General features: G+C 48.0%; 7 protein-coding genes across 9 annotated transcripts; 6 read left to right on the plus strand and 1 right to left on the minus strand.

Moving 5' to 3' along the window:
- Window positions 1–15: 15 nt before the first annotated feature.
- On the plus strand, window positions 16–3,449 carry LOC136194724 (methylmalonyl-CoA mutase, mitochondrial-like). The gene is made up of 21 exons (XM_065983944.1): window positions 16–65; window positions 114–236; window positions 286–417; window positions 493–599; window positions 650–728; window positions 780–884; window positions 938–1,072; window positions 1,129–1,246; window positions 1,301–1,380; window positions 1,442–1,573; window positions 1,627–1,887; window positions 1,941–2,049; window positions 2,107–2,198; window positions 2,246–2,290; window positions 2,342–2,416; window positions 2,473–2,523; window positions 2,578–2,679; window positions 2,733–2,873; window positions 2,926–3,053; window positions 3,104–3,192; window positions 3,245–3,449. The coding sequence occupies exons 1-21, from the start codon at window positions 24–26 to the stop codon at window positions 3,331–3,333; spliced, it is 2,235 nt and encodes a 744-aa protein (XP_065840016.1). The 5' UTR covers window positions 16–23; the 3' UTR covers window positions 3,334–3,449.
- On the plus strand, window positions 3,388–5,823 carry LOC136194727 (cilia- and flagella- associated protein 210-like). The gene is made up of 13 exons (XM_065983946.1): window positions 3,388–3,527; window positions 3,584–3,633; window positions 3,682–3,837; window positions 3,887–4,060; window positions 4,108–4,224; window positions 4,274–4,362; window positions 4,417–4,543; window positions 4,590–4,715; window positions 4,768–4,869; window positions 4,922–5,056; window positions 5,109–5,192; window positions 5,314–5,394; window positions 5,449–5,823. The coding sequence occupies exons 1-13, from the start codon at window positions 3,479–3,481 to the stop codon at window positions 5,776–5,778; spliced, it is 1,620 nt and encodes a 539-aa protein (XP_065840018.1). The 5' UTR covers window positions 3,388–3,478; the 3' UTR covers window positions 5,779–5,823.
- Window positions 5,824–5,870: 47 nt separating this feature from the next.
- Window positions 5,871–9,799, plus strand: LOC136194723 (uncharacterized). 3 transcript variants are annotated; one of them, XM_065983943.1, is made up of 12 exons: window positions 5,872–6,070; window positions 6,390–6,452; window positions 6,525–7,062; window positions 7,111–7,228; window positions 7,275–7,436; window positions 7,513–7,647; window positions 7,723–7,859; window positions 7,916–8,041; window positions 8,101–9,114; window positions 9,172–9,265; window positions 9,333–9,442; window positions 9,499–9,799. In XM_065983943.1, exons 2-12 carry the CDS (start codon window positions 6,430–6,432, stop codon window positions 9,715–9,717), a joined length of 2,676 nt encoding a protein of 891 aa, XP_065840015.1. In that variant the 5' UTR covers window positions 5,872–6,070; window positions 6,390–6,429; the 3' UTR covers window positions 9,718–9,799. The 3 variants fall into 3 exon arrangements, with proteins under 3 accessions (XP_065840013.1, XP_065840015.1, XP_065840014.1); XM_065983941.1 differs by having other exon boundaries at window positions 5,871–6,070; window positions 8,101–9,265; XM_065983942.1 differs by lacking the exon at window positions 5,872–6,070 and adding an exon at window positions 6,103–6,265 and having other exon boundaries at window positions 8,101–9,265.
- On the minus strand, window positions 6,507–11,000 carry LOC136194732 (uncharacterized). Its single transcript, XM_065983956.1, has 3 exons — window positions 10,376–11,000; window positions 10,107–10,322; window positions 6,507–10,035 (listed from the first exon to the last, which is right to left on the minus strand). Exons 1-3 carry the CDS (start codon window positions 10,440–10,442, stop codon window positions 9,980–9,982), a joined length of 339 nt encoding a protein of 112 aa, XP_065840028.1. The 5' UTR covers window positions 10,443–11,000; the 3' UTR covers window positions 6,507–9,979.
- LOC136194730 (cyclin-dependent kinase 5 activator 1-like) lies at window positions 9,799–12,457 on the plus strand. Its single transcript, XM_065983954.1, has 3 exons — window positions 9,799–9,906; window positions 9,984–10,048; window positions 10,135–12,457. The coding sequence occupies exon 3, from the start codon at window positions 11,666–11,668 to the stop codon at window positions 12,320–12,322; it is 657 nt and encodes a 218-aa protein (XP_065840026.1). The 5' UTR covers window positions 9,799–9,906; window positions 9,984–10,048; window positions 10,135–11,665; the 3' UTR covers window positions 12,323–12,457.
- Window positions 12,458–13,467: 1,010 nt separating this feature from the next.
- Window positions 13,468–16,990, plus strand: LOC136194431 (coiled-coil domain-containing protein 177-like). Its single transcript, XM_065983552.1, has 14 exons — window positions 13,468–13,608; window positions 13,662–13,800; window positions 13,848–13,907; window positions 13,966–14,240; window positions 14,296–14,481; window positions 14,529–14,648; window positions 14,699–14,752; window positions 14,828–15,027; window positions 16,095–16,202; window positions 16,264–16,366; window positions 16,421–16,530; window positions 16,597–16,705; window positions 16,761–16,819; window positions 16,869–16,990. Exons 1-14 carry the CDS (start codon window positions 13,477–13,479, stop codon window positions 16,909–16,911), a joined length of 1,698 nt encoding a protein of 565 aa, XP_065839624.1. The 5' UTR covers window positions 13,468–13,476; the 3' UTR covers window positions 16,912–16,990.
- On the plus strand, window positions 16,841–17,706 carry LOC136194463 (trafficking protein particle complex subunit 2-like). Its single transcript, XM_065983588.1, has 6 exons — window positions 16,841–16,925; window positions 16,995–17,109; window positions 17,159–17,244; window positions 17,300–17,361; window positions 17,418–17,503; window positions 17,569–17,706. The coding sequence occupies exons 1-6, from the start codon at window positions 16,918–16,920 to the stop codon at window positions 17,665–17,667; spliced, it is 456 nt and encodes a 151-aa protein (XP_065839660.1). The 5' UTR covers window positions 16,841–16,917; the 3' UTR covers window positions 17,668–17,706.
- Window positions 17,707–17,714: the final 8 nt, after the last annotated feature.

The raw sequence follows: 17,714 nt of genomic DNA on the forward strand, positions 1-17,714 counted from the left end.
AGGCACTCGCAGCGAGTCGCACCATGGCCTACGTACTAGCGAAACGTTCTTTTCGAGCCGTTCAGGTGCCACAGGCCCTACGCGAGCCACTGGGAGCAATTAATTTGTGCTAGGTTTCTGTGTTGGGCATTCGGCGAGCGAGTGGCGTCCCGCTAAGCCCAGAATGGCGAGAACTCGCCAAGAAACAACTCAAGGGCACCGATCCCATTCCCAGACTCCTGTGGAATACGCCCGAAGTGCGCAAACGAAACACTCGGTGTCTTTCATTGCAGCGTTCTCTCGAAGGGCATCACCGTCAAACCGGTTTACACCGAACAAGACACGAAAGAACTCGAAAGCGAACTCTCAGGCAAATATCCATACACTAGAGGACCCTACACGACAATGTACACGCAGAGACCGTGGACAATAAGACAGGTAAATGAAAAGTCAGATATTTAGGGATCTCCATATATGAACGTATGTAATCATTTCTTTTGTTTTTCTTCTAAGTATGCGGGTTTTAGCACGGTCGAAGAGAGCAATCGATTCTACAGGGAAAACATTGCGGCAGGTCAACAGGGTCTCAGCGTTGCTTTTGATTTGCCGACGCACAGAGGGTAGGAGCACTTGGGCAGCTGCAATTTCCAAACAGAAACTTTTCCCTTAGATATGACTCAGATAATCCTCGTGTCCATGGGGACGTTGGCATGGCAGGCGTGGCGATCGACTCTATTGAAGACATGGAGGTTAGGCCCCAATAGAGAAAAAAGGGTAAAGGACTTCACTTCCAAACGTAGGTTTTATTCAGTGGAATTCCTCTAAAGAAAATGTCTGTTTCCATGACAATGAACGGGGCAGTGTTGCCAGTATTGGCCATGTATATAGGAGCAGGACTCGAGCAGGTATCCGCTTTCATTCTCCGATTAGTCCTCGAGTGAGAAACACTCATTTGAAGGGAGCAAAACTCGACGATTTATCCGGAACGATTCAGAATGACATACTAAAGGAATTCATGGTTCGCAACACGTACATTTACCCGCCCGAACCGTCCATGAGAATAATCGCTGACATATTTAAATACATATCAAAGGTAATAATATTTTTAAAAAATGGAACATGAAGCAAACGTTGTTTAATTAATATCAGAACATGCCGAAATTTAATTCAATATCAATATCCGGTTATCATATGCAAGAAGCCGGTGCCACAGCCGACTTGGAAATGGCTTATACTATTGCAGATGGATTGCAATATTGCCAAACCGGTCCAATTGTTATAGTCTCTTTTTCTTGAGTCCTTTTGTAAGTCTTCATCTTAGGATTGAATGCTGGGCTTACGATTGACGAATTTGCGCCTCGTCTCTCCTTTTTCTGGGGAATTGGAATGAATTTTTACATGGTAGATTAGCTATATAGAATTTCGCTGAATTCAGTCAGTCAAGTACTTGTCTTTGGTAAAGGAAATTGCCAAACTTCGTGCCGGACGTCGACTTTGGGCTCATCTCATCAAGGAAAAATTCAACCCAAAAAATCCCAAATCTCTTCTATTGAGAGCCCATTGCCAAACATCAGGATGGTCTCTCACTGAACAGGCAAAGAAACAATAATAACAGATTCATTTTCAATAACGACAACGTATTTTTAGGATCCGTATAATAATGTCATTCGAACTGCAGTCGAGGCCATGGCTGCCGTATTTGGCGGCACCCAGTCGTTGCATACGAATTCGTTCGATGAGGCGCTCGGTCTGCCGACGGTCAAGAGCGCGCGAATAGCGCGCAACACGCAGATCATTCTCCAAGAGGAGACAGGCATACCAAAGGTCGTCGATCCGTGGGGCGGCTCGTACATGATGGAGAGTCTTACGAATGAATTATACGAGAAAGCGCGAGCGATAATAGAGGAGGTGATAGACCGGTGTAATTAAAAGTAAAATACTTTTATTAATTTTTTTAAAAGATTGAGTCTGAGTTTGGTGGGATGGCCGTGGCCGTTTCAGCCGGCGAGCCCAAGCGTCGAATAGAGGAATGCGCCGCTAAGAAACAAGCAAGGATCGATTCAGGACAAGGTGGTATACATTGTAGTCAAGGGAGCCGTTATTCAATTGGGCGTGGCCGATCTTTAGAGGTTATTGTTGGGGTTAATAAGTACAAGTTGGATCAGGAGGAGAGAGTTGACGTATTGACGATTGATAACACGAAAGTTCGGACCGAACAAGTACCGATATCATTGTTAGCGTTATTGCTAAGTAATTGTACTAATAGATCTCGAAGTTGAAAGCATTGAGAGCAAAACGCGACGAAGCAAAGGTAATAGTAGATGGAAGGCAGGCAATGCCTAACGTACTTATGCACTCTTAGGCTAAGGACGTGTTGAAGCGAATTACTGACTCTGCCAGGACGGGAAACGGAAACTTGCTTGAACTTTCAGTCGAGGTTCTATCAACCCGCACTTCCACTCACTAGATTCAGTAGGATTTTGAATTCTCTAGGCTGCTCTGGCTCGTTGTACAGTTGGAGAAATATCTGACGCAATGGAGGAGGTGAGAGCGCAAGAGGAGCTGCAAGAGCCAAGCGTAGGAAGTCAAATCTTTTAGGTTTTTGGCAGGCACGCGGCGACGACGCGTCTGGTCAGCGGAGCATACAAAAACGAGTACGGCGAACAAGGCGAAATAGAGAAGACACTGAAAAGAGTCCAAGTAGAACAGGAGCGAATTTCTATAGTCTAGGGTACGATTTCTTCCTTGGCTAGGAATTCAGAGAAAGCGAGGGTCGAGCGCCGCGACTTCTCGTTGCCAAAATGGGCCAAGACGGTCACGATCGAGGATCGAAAGTGATCGCTACGGGATTCGCCGACTTGGGATTCGACGTCGAAGTTGGACCATTGTTCCAGGCACGTAAAATAAAAATAAAGTATTTTAGATTAAATGAGACAATAATGATAGACTCCGTCTGAAGTGGCTCAGCAGGCCGTTCACTCGGACGTGCACGTAGTTGGCGTCAGTACGCTGGCTGCAGGGCACAAGACCTTGGTTCCGGAATTGATAGAGGCTCTTCGAAAGCTGGGGAAACCGTAAGGGATACATGCCATAGTCTGTTCGTTGTTTCTACGTCAGATCTTAGTGATATTCTCGTTGTTTGCGGTGGAGTGATACCTCCGCAGGACTACGACTTTCTCTACGAGTCTGGGGTTTCTAGTATCTTTGGACCAGGTTGATAAATTCCGCGAGTAACTACATAAAATGAGGCGTTTGTTGTTTTGAGGTACTCAAATTCCGTTGGCCGCTCAGAAAGTGGTCGACGACATCGAAGGGCAACGAGACGGAGGGGACAGAAATCAGAGCAGTGGTTAGTAATAGTAATAACGGATTCGTCCACTGTACAAAAGGACAGTTCAGTTTAGTTTAGGCGTGCTCACGATAAAAAATGAGTTGCAATGAAATAACGCTATAGGCGCTATATGACGGAAGCTGATTTGTCGCGTGCGCTAGCATAACCATGTCAACCGAAACAGTGAAGTACGGCCGACGAAAAGGAGCCTCTAAAGGCAAGTTTCAAGATACGACGTAAATAGAAAGGCATAGCGATACGTTTTATGTATAGAGGCGACTCTTGGTCAAACGAAAACGAGCGGAAAAGTCGATTCGCGTCAGGTTTGTTTATCGCTCTCGTTTCGGTGCCGATTCGCGACGATTTCGCAGGTTGCCGTGCTAACGGCAAACGAATGGGGACGAATCAAAGCGAGTCTGACTCGAAAACAACGCGAAGAAGAAGCGAAGAGACGCGAATTGGACAAAAGAGCAAATCTTCACGTAACATCGCAAAACGTCGTGAAAAACTGGGAAAACACAATCGAAGTCCGATCGAAACGACATCGAAAAGCGTAGTCTGAGAGTTTCTCGATAGGGCCAGAGACAGAAAAAACTTCAGGCGAAGAAAATTCGAGACGAAAAAGAGGAAGAGGAGAGAAAGAAAATCGACATCGAAGAAGCGAAGTACCAGGCTCAAAAGAGAAAGGAGGCAATCGAACGTGCAAAAACACTGCAGTCCTATCAAACAGACAGAGTGAAGGGATTCCACGTAAGCCAATTAAAATAATAGTATTAATAATAATGATGATTTTTTAGGGTGCACTTCTTCTTTCGGAAGTAATGAAGGAACGGGACGCGCAAGTGGAATACAAGAAACGTAAAAGGGAAATGCTAAAGGATAGAGATCAATATTATGTGGAAAAAGCAAAAGAGGCAAAACAATCAGAATTTTCATCACGAAATAATATAGTAGCGTATTTAGGATTACGAATTGGGTTTGTTGGAGGAGCAGGAGAAGGCAAAGCAGAGAAAAGAAGCTCAACTAGTTGTGTCTGGTTTTCAAAGGAAACAGTGAGAAGAGCAAATAAGGGAAGAGAACTATGACGTCAAATTGGGTGTTTTTAGATTCCAGAAAAGACTGGAAGAGGAAGAGGAAGCGAAGAAGGAAGATATGAAGGAAGGAGAGGAGATTAAAAAGGATTTTTTGAAATTTCTTGAAGAGAAAAAGGAGAAGGAAGAGAAGAGACGAAAGGTAGATGCCATGCTTATATAAAAACGACGCTCATCCTTTGTTCTAGAATAAAGTGGAATTGTGCGAGGCTCTGGTCGAAACGATCAAGGACAAAAAAGAAAGGGAGATGGCTCAGGAGAGGGAGATCGAAAGGCACGAAGATGAAATACGAGAATTTGCCCAAGCCAAACGAGTGGGATTTATTCAATTTAGAGATTTTGATTGGATTCTCGTATTTTAATTAGAGAATGACGAAAATGAAAAGGGAAAGGGAACGCGAATTGTTCAAGCAATTTCAGGATCATCAAGAACGCATGGTTGGTCTCCTAGCAACGCAAATCGAAGAGGTACTTCGTGTACTTTGATGTAGATTTAAATTGTGAGCCATTGTGACTTTAGAAAACTTGTGACGACGACAAACGAATCGCTAAAGCCGTCGAAGAGGAAGAGAGAAAGCGAGAAGCCAGGGAAAAGGCCAAAGCGGAGAGATTTCTCGAGCAGCAGAATTCAATATTAGAGCATCGCGCACAAATGGTACGAACTGAGATTCCCCACAAGCCGCCCACATAAAGTGTCTGACGTGTAGATGAGCGAGAGAGAAAGAGCAAAGAAAGAAGAGGAGGACGAGAACGTGCAGTTTCTAAGACAACAAGTGGAGACGGATCTGAAAGTAGGTGTACATATAAAAATATACGTCATAGCACACGCGTACTGATTTTAAATTTAATTTAATTAGACGAGGTCTACACGTGTAGATATATATATATATATACAAATACTTATTCTTATAGTTCAAAGACGGCCTCGAAGCGAAGATGCAAAGGCAAAAAGAGGAAGCCGCAAAACTGACGGAATTCCGTCGAGACCAAGCGGTAATAAATATGCCGTAGCAAAGTCATTCTTAATTCATAAGAGCCATTTATTAGAATCTGCGAAAGGATAAGGAGACAAAGCAAAAGGAAGCCGATCTCGAGTTCTACAAGAAAGCTTCGAGTCAGGTTCGCCAAGAGGAGGAGGAGTTCCAGCGCTACGCTGAAACGGTGATCGGCGAGGCCAAGTCGCGCGGCAATAACGTCTATCCGCTCGTCGCCGCCGAGAAAGCGGGTCCTGGAGGTGGGCGTGGTCCGACGTTTGATAGCATTGGCGGCTTGAAACCGAGTTATCAAGTCATGGATGGAACGGGAGTACAGATGCCGAGCTATTGTCTTCCAAGAGCGCGCGGAGGTACTCACAAACGAATGGGATTTACGTGGTAAAGAACGATTTTTCGTGCTGCATGTTTAACGAAGCGAAAGCCCGTATGCGCACGTGAGGCCGTTTTGGAAGAACGAGATGACGTAGAAGGCTTCCTTCGCCGTCGATCGAGCAATCCGTAGACTCCCCGAATAGCTATTGCAACCGCCTATCGTCTCTGCTTCTTTTCGAAGCGAAAAAACGTCCCCGGTTCCCCCGACGCGACAGTCGCGACAGTCGCGATCCAATTTGCGTCGCGGCGTTTCGAATCGAAGCCGACGCGAGGGAGCAGAGCCAACTATCGTCGCTCCCAAGGTGAGACGAACAAGACGCAACGCCTACGAGCCGAATATTCGTCGTAATACAAGAAATGGACCACCCCCGCGAATGACGCAACCAAGTCCCCTTTCCATATATTAATATATATGCGCGAGAGCGCCGAGACCCCTTTAGTATTGTCCGTCACGCACCCAGTCAGTTGACTCGACTCGCATGCACTCCCAATACCAGGTCTGTACACACCTCTCACACACCTGCAGTTTTTTCTGTCCTCGCTTCCCCGGACTGTCTTGCCCCCCGGATAAGTTTTCGCGGTTTTTTGTGACATTCATGCGTATGTAATTGTATGTCACAGGAACTCGTTATTGAGCAAGGAGAAGCCTTGACGCCTTGGCATGTCAACTGGTAGTGAGCATAGGTAAGGGATTGAAGGGACTCGAGGAAAATCCCCTCACGTTGCGTTTTTCCTTGGGGGGGACTTCTCCTGCAGAAAATCCCTTCCACCCCCTACTGAAGTCCTCGAAGAGGCGTTTCGATGTCGACATCGATTGGGTCACGTCGCGTGGCTTCGATGCGCGCACGAGTTGTGTCGAGAAACGAGCAAAATTTTCGTTCACTATATCGACGACTGCGCGAAGTTGCCTCGGCGTCGTCGTCGAGCGTGCGTCGATTGTCAACGTTTCTGCGGCGCACTTTTTGAACACGCTCGACTATGTCGGATGGTGATTTGTCACGTGTTTAAGTGCGGCGAGGCGAAAAAGGCGATTCGACGCGGCGCGTGGAAAGTGGACGTTTCCGTCATCGCGGAGAGTCTGCCGTCGCTCGCCGCCGTCGCCGCCATGAAAGGTTCGAATGCACTCTGCACGTGGCCACCGTCGAAATTACAGGACCATTCGATGTCGAGTGAGGGAGAAAGCGTCGAGTACGGCGGCTGCGGCGGCGGGGTCGTTGAGTTGCTCGAGGATGAAGAGGAGAAGGACGAAGGAAGCGGGTTCGTTGACTACGTCGTATTATCCAACTTGAACTCTGTATGGCACATAAGTGATTCTTTCGCGTTGCTTTATTGATTTGTTTAGGTTTACCTGACTCCTAGAGGTGAAGAGAATCTCTATCTCCCCGACGACGATTTTACGAACACTGGCGTTCGTCTGGGCCACGGAGCGTTTTCCGAAGTCACTCTGGCCATAGACAAAGGCACATAGATACAATCTTTACCATCTTTTCTTATATTTCTACACAGACAAAGCCACTCTGATTGCACTGAAAAAACTCTTCTCTCCTGACTCTCTAAATCAAGTGGAACTTGACGTTTTGCGCGAGGCTCAGCATCCCAACGTCATGCGACTCTACGGAGCAACGCAGTATGACAACAAAGTTTACATGTTTCAAGAATATGCCATGAGTAAGCCACTGGAACTATAGATTAATTGTCTTGACTATCGACCAAAGACTCATTGTAGCAAATATTTGATGTTTAGGTGGAGACCTTTCCCAGCTGGTCACTGCCCAAGGGCCCATTCCGGAGAACGTGGCGCTTCACCTGTTCAAACAAGTTCTCCAAGGCCTCAATTACATTCACACCATTTGCAACGTCATCCATCGAGACATCAAACGTAATCCCAACGGATCACATATCCTATTTATTTATTTATTTATTTATTTACGTATTCGTTTCCCCTTTTCCCCAGCTGACAACGTTCTCGTCTTCGACGAAGCGTATCACGTCAAAATAGCCGACTTCGGTCTGGCAATTCGTCTCGAAGACGTCGATCTCGACGTCGAACGATCGTATCCTCCAGGCACAGAGAATTACATGCCACCTGAGGCAAGTCCCCTCCTTCTCTAAGTGCCTTTTATTTACGTTTATTTGCATTGCCCTAGGCGGCTCGTGGCGAACGCTATTTTGCCAATCGCGATTGCTGGAGCGCCGCTTGTGTATTGTTGATGCTTATCACGGGCCGAATGCCCTATTACGAGCAAAGGCACTTGGGCACGCTTCTCTTCGTGGTGAGATCACGCACGCAAAAATGTCGAATTAGATATGGATCATTGTCTTTATAATCAAGGTCGGAAATCGGCCTAATGGACCCGATTTGCCCGCGGGATGCTCGGAACGCATACGCTCGCTTTTCGGAAGCGTTTTCAGCGAAGCCACTCGACGTCCATCGGCCGATGAATTATTGAAACACGGCGCGTTTCTGAACGCCAGTCCCGCGTGGAACGACGAGCAAGACCGCATGATCATCGATCCGGATTGCTACGACGGGCTCGTTAGGGAACCGCCAACGGATGAGTTCTCTTTGCCCTATCCTGACGTCAGTTTGGCGTCGACGCCGGTGAATCATTCCCTTTTTCCCATACGAGAAGTCCCGTCGTCGTTATCATCGTCGTCGATGACGTCAGCGACGCCGAAGCAAGCGGCGGAAACGCGGGAAGACTATCTGAAAAATTCGCCCCTGTCGCCGCCTCAGCATCAGAATTCGTCCGACGAATTGAGATCGCAATTCGTTGCGAAGGAACAGGCGACTCACACCGCCGGATCGTCGGTGCAGAGCTCCGCATTCAAGTCAGCAGGCGGACTCTCCATGTCGATGGAAGAGTGCAAAGAAATTCAGCAATATTCGCGTCAGCTCGTGCTGAAAAACGGCGAACGAACGACGACGCGTCCGCGCACAAACTCCAGCACGCGTCATCGTCACACGAGCAGTCACGAAATGCCGAGCAGTGGCAAACACTACACGCGATCGCGATCGCGAGCGCGACCGAATTCGCGCGGCGTCGACGACAAATCGGGCGTCGCTCTCATGCATCAGCAGTCGGCGGACGTCAGTCAGGAATTCGTCTCCGCTCCTCGCACTTCTGTTACGAGGACGGGAACGGATGGGTCGGAGTCGTTTGCTACGGCAACTGATGGGGGTTCTTCTGTCGTCGAAGGATATTTGAAGTTCAGTGTCTCGTCGAAGTTACACGACATGGAACTGGGTATGTCGAAGAAGGGTCGCGTGATTGCGACGTCGACGGAGCCCACGGAAACGGCTACGTCCGCGGAGGAGGAGGTCGTGGAGGAGAAGGTTGAGAAGGTTAGAGACTCGTCTCTTCGTCCCAATGAACTTCCACTTGCACTTCCTCTCGGTCAGACTGGTACTAACAGCGGGACGACGTCGTCACGTGTGGGTCGTGCGACTCGTGCTCCTTTACCTATGTCCTCTCATCATCAGGATGCCTATTCCGGTTCGTACCCCCCTCCTCCGCTCTCTAGGAGTTCCCCACCACCTAGCTTCCTTTCCTCGTATTGTAGGCACTTTTCAATTGCGTTTGCTTAGCGAAGACAAGACGCAGGTTTTGAAGCTGCGTTACCCGGAAACGACCGTCGGATCTTTAGCCGAAGACAAGGACGTCCAAGCGCAGGTGAGTCACGCCTTCTCATTCCGTGGACAGACCGCCATCTCCGGGTTCTTTATTAGATACGGGAAAAATTACCCGACTTGACAACATTTACTTTCCTGTGTCTATTGAATGAGTCGGAAGATGAGCCCGTGCCGCTCGACGCTAGCCAGAAGATCGTCGGCGGCGCGACGATATGTTTAGTCGTTGTCGGTGCGACGACGAGGAACACGTGGTTCATAGACGATACGGGGCACTTGAGCTACATTGCCGTCTCGCCCATGCAACAGACAATTTAGTCTGGTTTTTTATCCCGCTTTTTTCCATTACGTAAGACTTCATTCGCCGCGTATTCAATTTCATGCTATGTATAGTTCTAGACGAGCGGTTTCGTGTTTTGTCCTCACGTGAGTACATCTGTTCCCGGCTAGAACGGAAGAGACTAGACGGCGCGCGCGGTGTGACTGACAGCACATATGCATTAGAAAGTAAGAAAAACAATTAATCGACGCCTGATTCGATTCGAAAGGCGTCTTCTAATGCGATTGGACCTTGCGCCTCCTAGGCGACGAGGCTCAAGACGGCGAGACCGATCGATATGGCGCTGACCGTCCAATCTAGACGCGAACGGTGAGATTCGACCGCGTGACCGCAAAAGGGCCCCCCTCCGCCGCGTTCCCAACCGTACCTCCCCTATTTTTAGCCAAATCGTTTAGGGGTCCGATGAGGAGGCCGTGGGCAGCGTGAAAAAATGTCATCGACCACAAAATGGCGAATCCGGATTGGGTCCTCGTATCGGTGACGTAAGAAATGTAGGCTAAAACGAAACAGGCGACGCCGAGACACATGACCATGTTGCGAGCGATTCCCGTCCACTTTCTCGGCATTAGCAAGTAGCGAAAACCTACAAAGACGACGTCCCACACGATCGCGAGACACCCCGCAAGCCTAATTAACCGAGTAGAAGTAGATAGACGACGTTGGCTAGGTGGAGAAGTCGGTGCAAAGGAATATCGATGTCCATAGTTAGGGAAGCCCGCGTGATTCGTCTGGCGTCTGCGCGCGCGCGCGCGCCGGTCGCGTCGATCGGCCGGAAGCGACTGGGGCGGCGCCTCCCCACTGAGCCGATTTACAGTCCAGATTTATTGGCCTAATATCGGTCGGATTTATTGGAGCCTTTGCAGGCGCCCGTCCGCCGTGCGGTAGCGAAAAGACTTAGCCTTTCGTCATCGGAAAGACGAAGGTCAATTGGGATCTTTGCCTTTTTGTCCGCGGAAGCTACTTCGATCTCCTAAGAGCATTCCATTTTCGTAAACGAGCGTGCACGTCGTAGTTGTTGTTGTTTTCGTCGCGAAAACCCCGAAGACTAGACGTTGCAAATCGTGCGAACGGTCTACCGAGTTCCGGCTGGTGGGAGAGTGCGTTCGCACGCTTAGACAGTCTTTCGACAATGGGACGTTCGACGTTCGGCGTTCACCGAGCGCTAACGAGCGCCTCTTTAGCTCGAATCGCGGTAGGTCGATGTTGGTGTTGTCGTTCGAAAACGTGGGCGTAGGAGTGGAAAAAATACCTCGATGCGGTCGTCGACCGCCCAGCGTGTTGACTTGCGGTCGCGCTCGTTGCAGACGAGGCATCGCCTCTCGACCGCACCGAGGGAAACAGATTGGATGCAAGACGGGGCCTCGCAAACGAAATTTCCTCTCTCGTGACAGAGGAGAACAGTCGATCGACAGGGGTGGGTAGGGCATCTGGCGCTCGTCAACATCTGGTTTAGAGCAATTAGGAAATCGATCGCTGCATCCGTTTACTGAGTGGAATCCGTAACATACACTCGCGAGCGGATGCATACTTGCTTACATCACGAGAACCATGCAGGCTATTATAAGAGATCTATGGAAAGGGCGTGCACATAAGCTCCCCCATTCCGCCCGCGCTCGCGATTCCCGGCTTTTTTTTCGCTTGTCTCGTCTCTCGGTCGCCGCGTCGCGCCTTCATAAGTCTTCGTTAGCACCCAATCTATGGTGACGTCTATCCGGATTGTGGGCAGGCAGGTGTCGAGAGGGCGGGGACTCGCATTGTGCCAATCCATTAGAGAGTGGGAGCCAGCTGGAATCCGGATAAGTGGGCGGAGACTGTGGCACTAATTCGACTCGAGTGGGCATATAAGCAGTCGCGTTTCCCTCCCAACGTCAGTCGATCACATCTCGCCTACCGGTTGACGTTACACGGTGTCCTATCAACGAAAGAATGGGAGCAACGATTTCAACACAGACGAACACGCGAACTCGCCGCCGGCTACAGATGTCGGTGAAGAAACTGACGAAGAGCCTACAGGCGCCGGTCGGCAGCATCAAGCGCTGGGCGCAGGGAAAACGCAAAGCGAAAGAAGCGGCGCTGAAGAAACAGTCGTCGACGAACCACGCCTCTCCGTCGATCAACGATCTACTACGACGCTACGCGATCGACGTCTGCCGTCGATGCGCGTCGACGTGCGACGGCGTCGAACCGCGCGAAATCGAACGATGGATTCGAAGCGTCGATCAGACGCTGATCCAACTCGGCTGGCAAGAGCAGGAGTACGTCACCGAATCGAGTCTCGTGTTTTTGCACGTGCTCGCCAAAGAGTCGTGCACGCCCGAACGAATCGCCAACGTCGAAGAACTCCGAATGACGATCCTCATCTGTCTCTATCTCGGCTTCTCGTATACGGGAAACGAAATCAGCTATCCGCTCAAGCCCTTTCTCAGCGGCGCGACGAGCAAGAAAGCGTTCTGGGATCGATGTATGTCGATATCGATGTCGATGTCGGGCGCGATGCTCGACCTCAATCGGGACTCTACCTACTATAATCGAATGAGAGACGAGTTGTGTTGTTCGTCGGCGGTCTGGCCGACATCTTGTTAGTGGAGTTAGTCTCGATTAGCTTTTTTATGAGATCTCGCGCCGTCTAAGACGGCTTTGTACATAGAGGCTTTTTTTTCCTGAAGACATATATTCTCTCGCTCGCTCGAGATCGAAATAAACGAGTTTTGAAACGTATGTTTTCGTGCCTGCGTCTCCAGCTGCGGTTCCTGATCGTACAGCTGCGTAGGCCGATAAGGGAAAGGGAAAATTGATGCCCACCATATGTTACGCGAGAAGCGGGTTCCCGCCCCCTCGGTCCCCGACGCCCCTCGACGCCTCGAGGGCTTTCCCATGCACCTAGTAGGCGCGCGAGTCGACCGCAGACCGTAAATAAGTTCGCGCTAGACTGACGATGCGAGACGGAGTCGCTACGAAGCGAATCTTTGTCGCAACGTGGGTGGGTTCGAGTTTCTACTTGAACCGCCGATTAGGTAATTCATACGGAAATAACGGCTAAAGAGCGACAGTTTTAGCAGTCGAACACGGGTTTGCGTGGATGGCGTGGGCAGCTCTAGTCACCGCTTTGAAAGTACGGCGTCTGCGAACAGAAACACCGATAGAAAATGCAGGGAAAATACCCTGAATGCTTTGTGAAACGGGATATGTTGCTGCACGTGCGCAATTTACACTACGCACGTCACTAGTGGGCGGATGTTAGCCGAATGGCGCGTAAATATTAGAAAGGAGAATGCTCATAAGCTCCAAAAACGGACGCTGACCTCCCTGAGGATATTGGATGCCGTTTTTGGAGGCTAGTACGCAAGAGCTGACGCTTTTGCATCTGTGAGTGGCATAATTGAATTCCGCTTTTGTTCGTCGAGCCTGTTTTTGTTCCGTGTAGCTGGGCGTTGCGCATGCCTGCATTCGTGTGCGCACAGGGAGCTTCTGTTTGCCTATAGGTCCTGTCGTCCTTCTGGATTGACCACAAATATTTATCTTTCCTAAAACGAACCCGTTCCCTGTAATTTACACCTAGTAACGGCACACGAAGCTCTCACGATGATGTATTTTCCTTCCCTTCTCGCATATCATATTTTACTGTGCAGAACGCTTTCTATGCTATACTACGGAAAGTACGGCTCTCTACATATTGAAATAGCTCTTTTTAGCATTGAAATCGATTTCATTTCCTCGATACGGGAGTTTCTTTTTAAATGTATTATACGGGACTCCATGCATTGTATTTGACTTCGCCTGCGTGTCGGTTCATGATCAATTTGTCGAATTTCGAGCAGCCGCAGTTTGCAACGAGTCAATACATCTTGACAAGTCCTCGTTCGCTGCGCGTACGAGCCTGTGGACCCCGTTTCGAGGCTCCTTTGCCGACTTTTTCGACTAGGCATGCGCGAAGTTGAACATGAAGCCCATCGAGCTCCTCTACAAGCCTCTTTCGGAGTTCGAACAGCAGCTGAAGCCGCTCGGAACGTTCGATTCGTCGATATACGCGTCGTTTCGAAAATACGAAGAAGAGCGAAAAGGTGCGAGAGCGAAAAGCGCGAAATTTCAAACTCAAAAAATCGCGTAGAGAAACTAAAGAGAGCTAAAGAGGAAAGACGTAAAATGAAAGAACGAGAAATACAACCAGGTAAAAGAAAAGAAGAGAAATGCCAATTAAATAATCAAATAAATAATAATAAATATAGAAACGACAAAGAAAAAAGAAGTTTCCGAAGTGGACTCATGGAGAAATTTGGAATTAGTTGGAGAGGCAATAGGAACGAACGACGGCTCCAAAACCAAAACTCGTCCCAGGACCTCATCAGATAAAAGAAGACCGACATCGAGCATGGGATCTTCTAGAGCATCTTCGAGGCGTTCCTTTACCGCTGAACAGCTCTCTTCCAAGAGCCAGTCGAGTATACGAAGCGACGCTAGGAAATCCATAAGCAAAGTTGTTGCGGCTGATATTCCGGAAAGGGTAAATGAAAAAAATTATTTGCGTTTTTGTTAATTTAATTTCTAATGTTTCTTAGGATTTGCGTATTTTGGAATTGATGGTTGCTAGGCGAGAGGAGGAGAAGGCTTTGGCTGAAGTGAAGGCGGCTGTTTCGAAGGAGTGGCTTCGAGAGAAGGAAAAAGCGGCGAGAGAACAGGAAATAATGGAGCAAAAGTATAGGGAAAGCGTCATTGAGAGAAACAGACACAAGAAAGAGATTCAGGTGAGGAGAGGGGGGGGAGTTAGTTATTGATTATTGATTATTTTTAGGAGAGGAAGAAGTTGGAGAGAGAAGCACAGGAGAGAGAAGAGATTGAGTATCAGAGACGTTTGATAGAGAACGAAGCTTCCGGTTGGGACGTAAGAGCAGAGAAAATCAAAGAACGAAAAGTAATTAATTTTGTATATGAACTAATTGCGGTTATCAGTTATTTTCATAGATACAGAAAATGGAGATGAAGAAGCTTGAGGAAGTGAAAAAGAAGCAGCTCCAGGTGAGGTCTTCGAACCATTTCTTTGAAGTCGTTTATACATATTTAATTTTGTGGTCATTTCGCGGTGTTTATTAGGAAGTCAAGCTTCAGCATTTGACCCAAGAAGACTTCATGACTCGCTTGTCGGCTCAGGAGCAACTCGAGGAGACGTTGGCGCGCGCCGAAGAGAAACGCGAGGCGAAGGAGAAGAGGAGAAAATCGCAACTGCAGGAGAAAAATCTCAAGGAACGAATAGCCCACGAACAGCTCAAAACGGCGATCAAACAAAACGAAGAGTAAGAAGTATTTGGGTGTAGAAAAATCGACGTTTTTAGTTTTCGTTCGTGAGGGCTAGATAGGGATGAAGTATTGCTTATAATTAGATCTCCTGTACTAACACTAGACCTTAGGGTGAGAGATACGCCTGTAAATCCGATCTGTTTGACACTTTCGCTGTGGCCGACCTTTCGATGTTTTTAGTGAAACAGAAAGTTAGCTATATCTTAGGGGCGAAAGAATTTTCCTACTAAAATTCGACACTCTTTCCCCGATAACTCTGTGACCTTTCAATGTTTTTAATGGAGTTTGGTGCACAATGGGTGAGGCAGGAAGTTAACCAGACCTTAGGACTTCAGTTGACATAGTCTAACACATGCCTTCCTTCAAAACTAACATCCAAAGGTCGTTCTAAAAAAAATTTTTAGTAGTGGAAGTGTCAGACAAATAGATCGAATTTAGAGGAAGTTAGTGGACCTTTTTAGTGCAAAACTACGATTCCAGGTCACATTGTAACACTAATGTTGTGGTAGAAGTGGTTTCATACTCGAAAGTTTTCGCATATTCAGGGCTAGCTAGCTTCCGCGGCGTTAAAATCATTAGACAGACCTTTCTCTTCCTATTGAGGTTGAGAAGACTTGTATCTTCGCCCCCTCCCCTATAGCTCCCCTAATCATTCGCAGGTGCCTGATAGAATTGTGGCCTCTCCCTTCCCTTTCCCACTATCGTAGATTAATCAGCTGTTGCACGTTGCAATCAGTTAGAAAGAGCCGCTTATCTTCCCCTACGCCGCCCATGAAGTTTACCGCCGATCTGGTTAGCGCCACTTCAGTCGCGTGCAGGATTCCTTCCCTATTATCCGACGGATGCATAATCCCATATCGCGCCCCTGCCCTGATTCGTTTTTGGCACGAGATAAATGCTAATTGAATAGTGTCATTTGTTTTGAAAGTGAATTGGGAAGGGTGGGGATACCGTGCTTATCGAACTAATTAGAGCTCTTGTTTCGGACGGCATTGCTTGTACAGATGCGCGTACTAAGTGGTCACACTTAGAAGGAAGCGTCTTATTTGCATGAATTTTTTAGGGAGGACCTTGCGTACGTCAGAGCGTCGATCGCGCAAAAACACGCCCGCGCGGAAGTGCGCGCACTCGCACATCAGGCTATTCGCGACGACGAAATTCGAGCAAATCGGTAGGCGCGCGAGACGGGGGCCCCCTTTTGGGGAAGTCCACTACTAGTCGTTTCTTTCGAGGCTCAAGCAAACGGAGCGAGAACGCGAGCGACAGGCCACCGTGGAAAAATTGCGGGAGGATGTGGAAGACTGGAAAGTGGGCGTCGCTTTGCGTCAGAAAGCGGTGAACGCACGCGAATCCGTTATCGTCACGCGCGCGTGCAAATTTGTTTGTTAGGCTTTGGAAAAAGCCGAAATCGTCGTTGCTAAGGGCGTGGAGGAAAAGGCACGGGCCGCCCACGAGCAGAGGATAGCACGGGAACAGGAACATCGGAGGAAAGCGGAAATGTTAGGGGGCGTGCATATGTAGGGGTTTTTTTGGCGGGGTAACGTGCGTGGGTGGGACTTACGTAGGCTGAGGCGGGAGGAAGAGGAAAGGCGACGATATGCCGAACAGGAAGTTCAGCTCAAGGACATGAGAAGTCAGACAGTCATGAGAGAAAAGGAAGCGGAAGTGCGAAAGGTTCACTGATACGATCGCTGTGGTTTTTTTTTCTCGAATAGTAGCTCTTTTGCAGTCACGTGAAATTGCTCGTGCATCTGAGCAATTGCGCATGAAGATACTTGGTAGCAATCGGTAAGCTTATTTGTTCAGATTTTTACTCGCTTTTTTGTATACATTTTAGTGTCTTTGGTCCGTCCAAAAGCGGTCCTTTTAAGACATTCTAATTTTTTATGCTGCAGTAAGTGACTGTCCACAGACAGAAGCAAATATTTGATTTTCGCATTCGGGATTTTCTCCCGCTGCCTAGCGCGCGTGCTGTCCGAATGGGATCGAACTTTTTCTTCGTTATCGTCGGTCACAACGACAATCCTGTCTTCCGAATCGAACTATCGTCGTCGTCAAAAGCCAAAGACTCGTCTAAAGTCAGCATTTCGATCCCCATTCCTCGCGACGACTCAAAAGTCTCACTAGAAAGACGATCACCATCATTTGAACGAATTTGTAGCACATGCTGCTTTAGACGTAGTAGACGAAAGCATGTGGAACACGACTGCCATGTAAAAATCGTGGAATTTTGCGGCGGTGCAGAATATTAATCCGGGATGTTCTCAGGTATCTACGGATTGTTGATAAATTCAACGAATGGTTCGTTTCCGCCTTTGTAACAGCAAGTCGTAAGTAGTAACGCGATGGAGAAAAATCTTGTAAATAAATAAATAAATATATTTAGGTATGAGGTTTATCATTCTTCATGACGTCAAAAATGAAGACGGAATTCGCAGTTTTTTCCAGGACGTCTACGAACTTTATATAAAAGTATGAGCGGATAATAATTAATTAATTAATTAATTAATTAATTAATTGAATGTTTTTTCTCTCAGGTTACAATGAATCCATTTTACAAAATCAACACTGCAATTGAATCGCTAGCTTTTGAAAAAAAGGTCCATGCACTGGGTAAAAAATATCTATTATCGTAATCACTCTACTGAATAAAAAAAACAATCCTTCCCCCGGGACACTTCGC

The sequence above is a fragment of the Oscarella lobularis genome, chromosome 13 (assembly GCF_947507565.1).
Source record: "Oscarella lobularis chromosome 13, ooOscLobu1.1, whole genome shotgun sequence".
NCBI lineage: Eukaryota > Metazoa > Porifera > Homoscleromorpha > Homosclerophorida > Oscarellidae > Oscarella > Oscarella lobularis.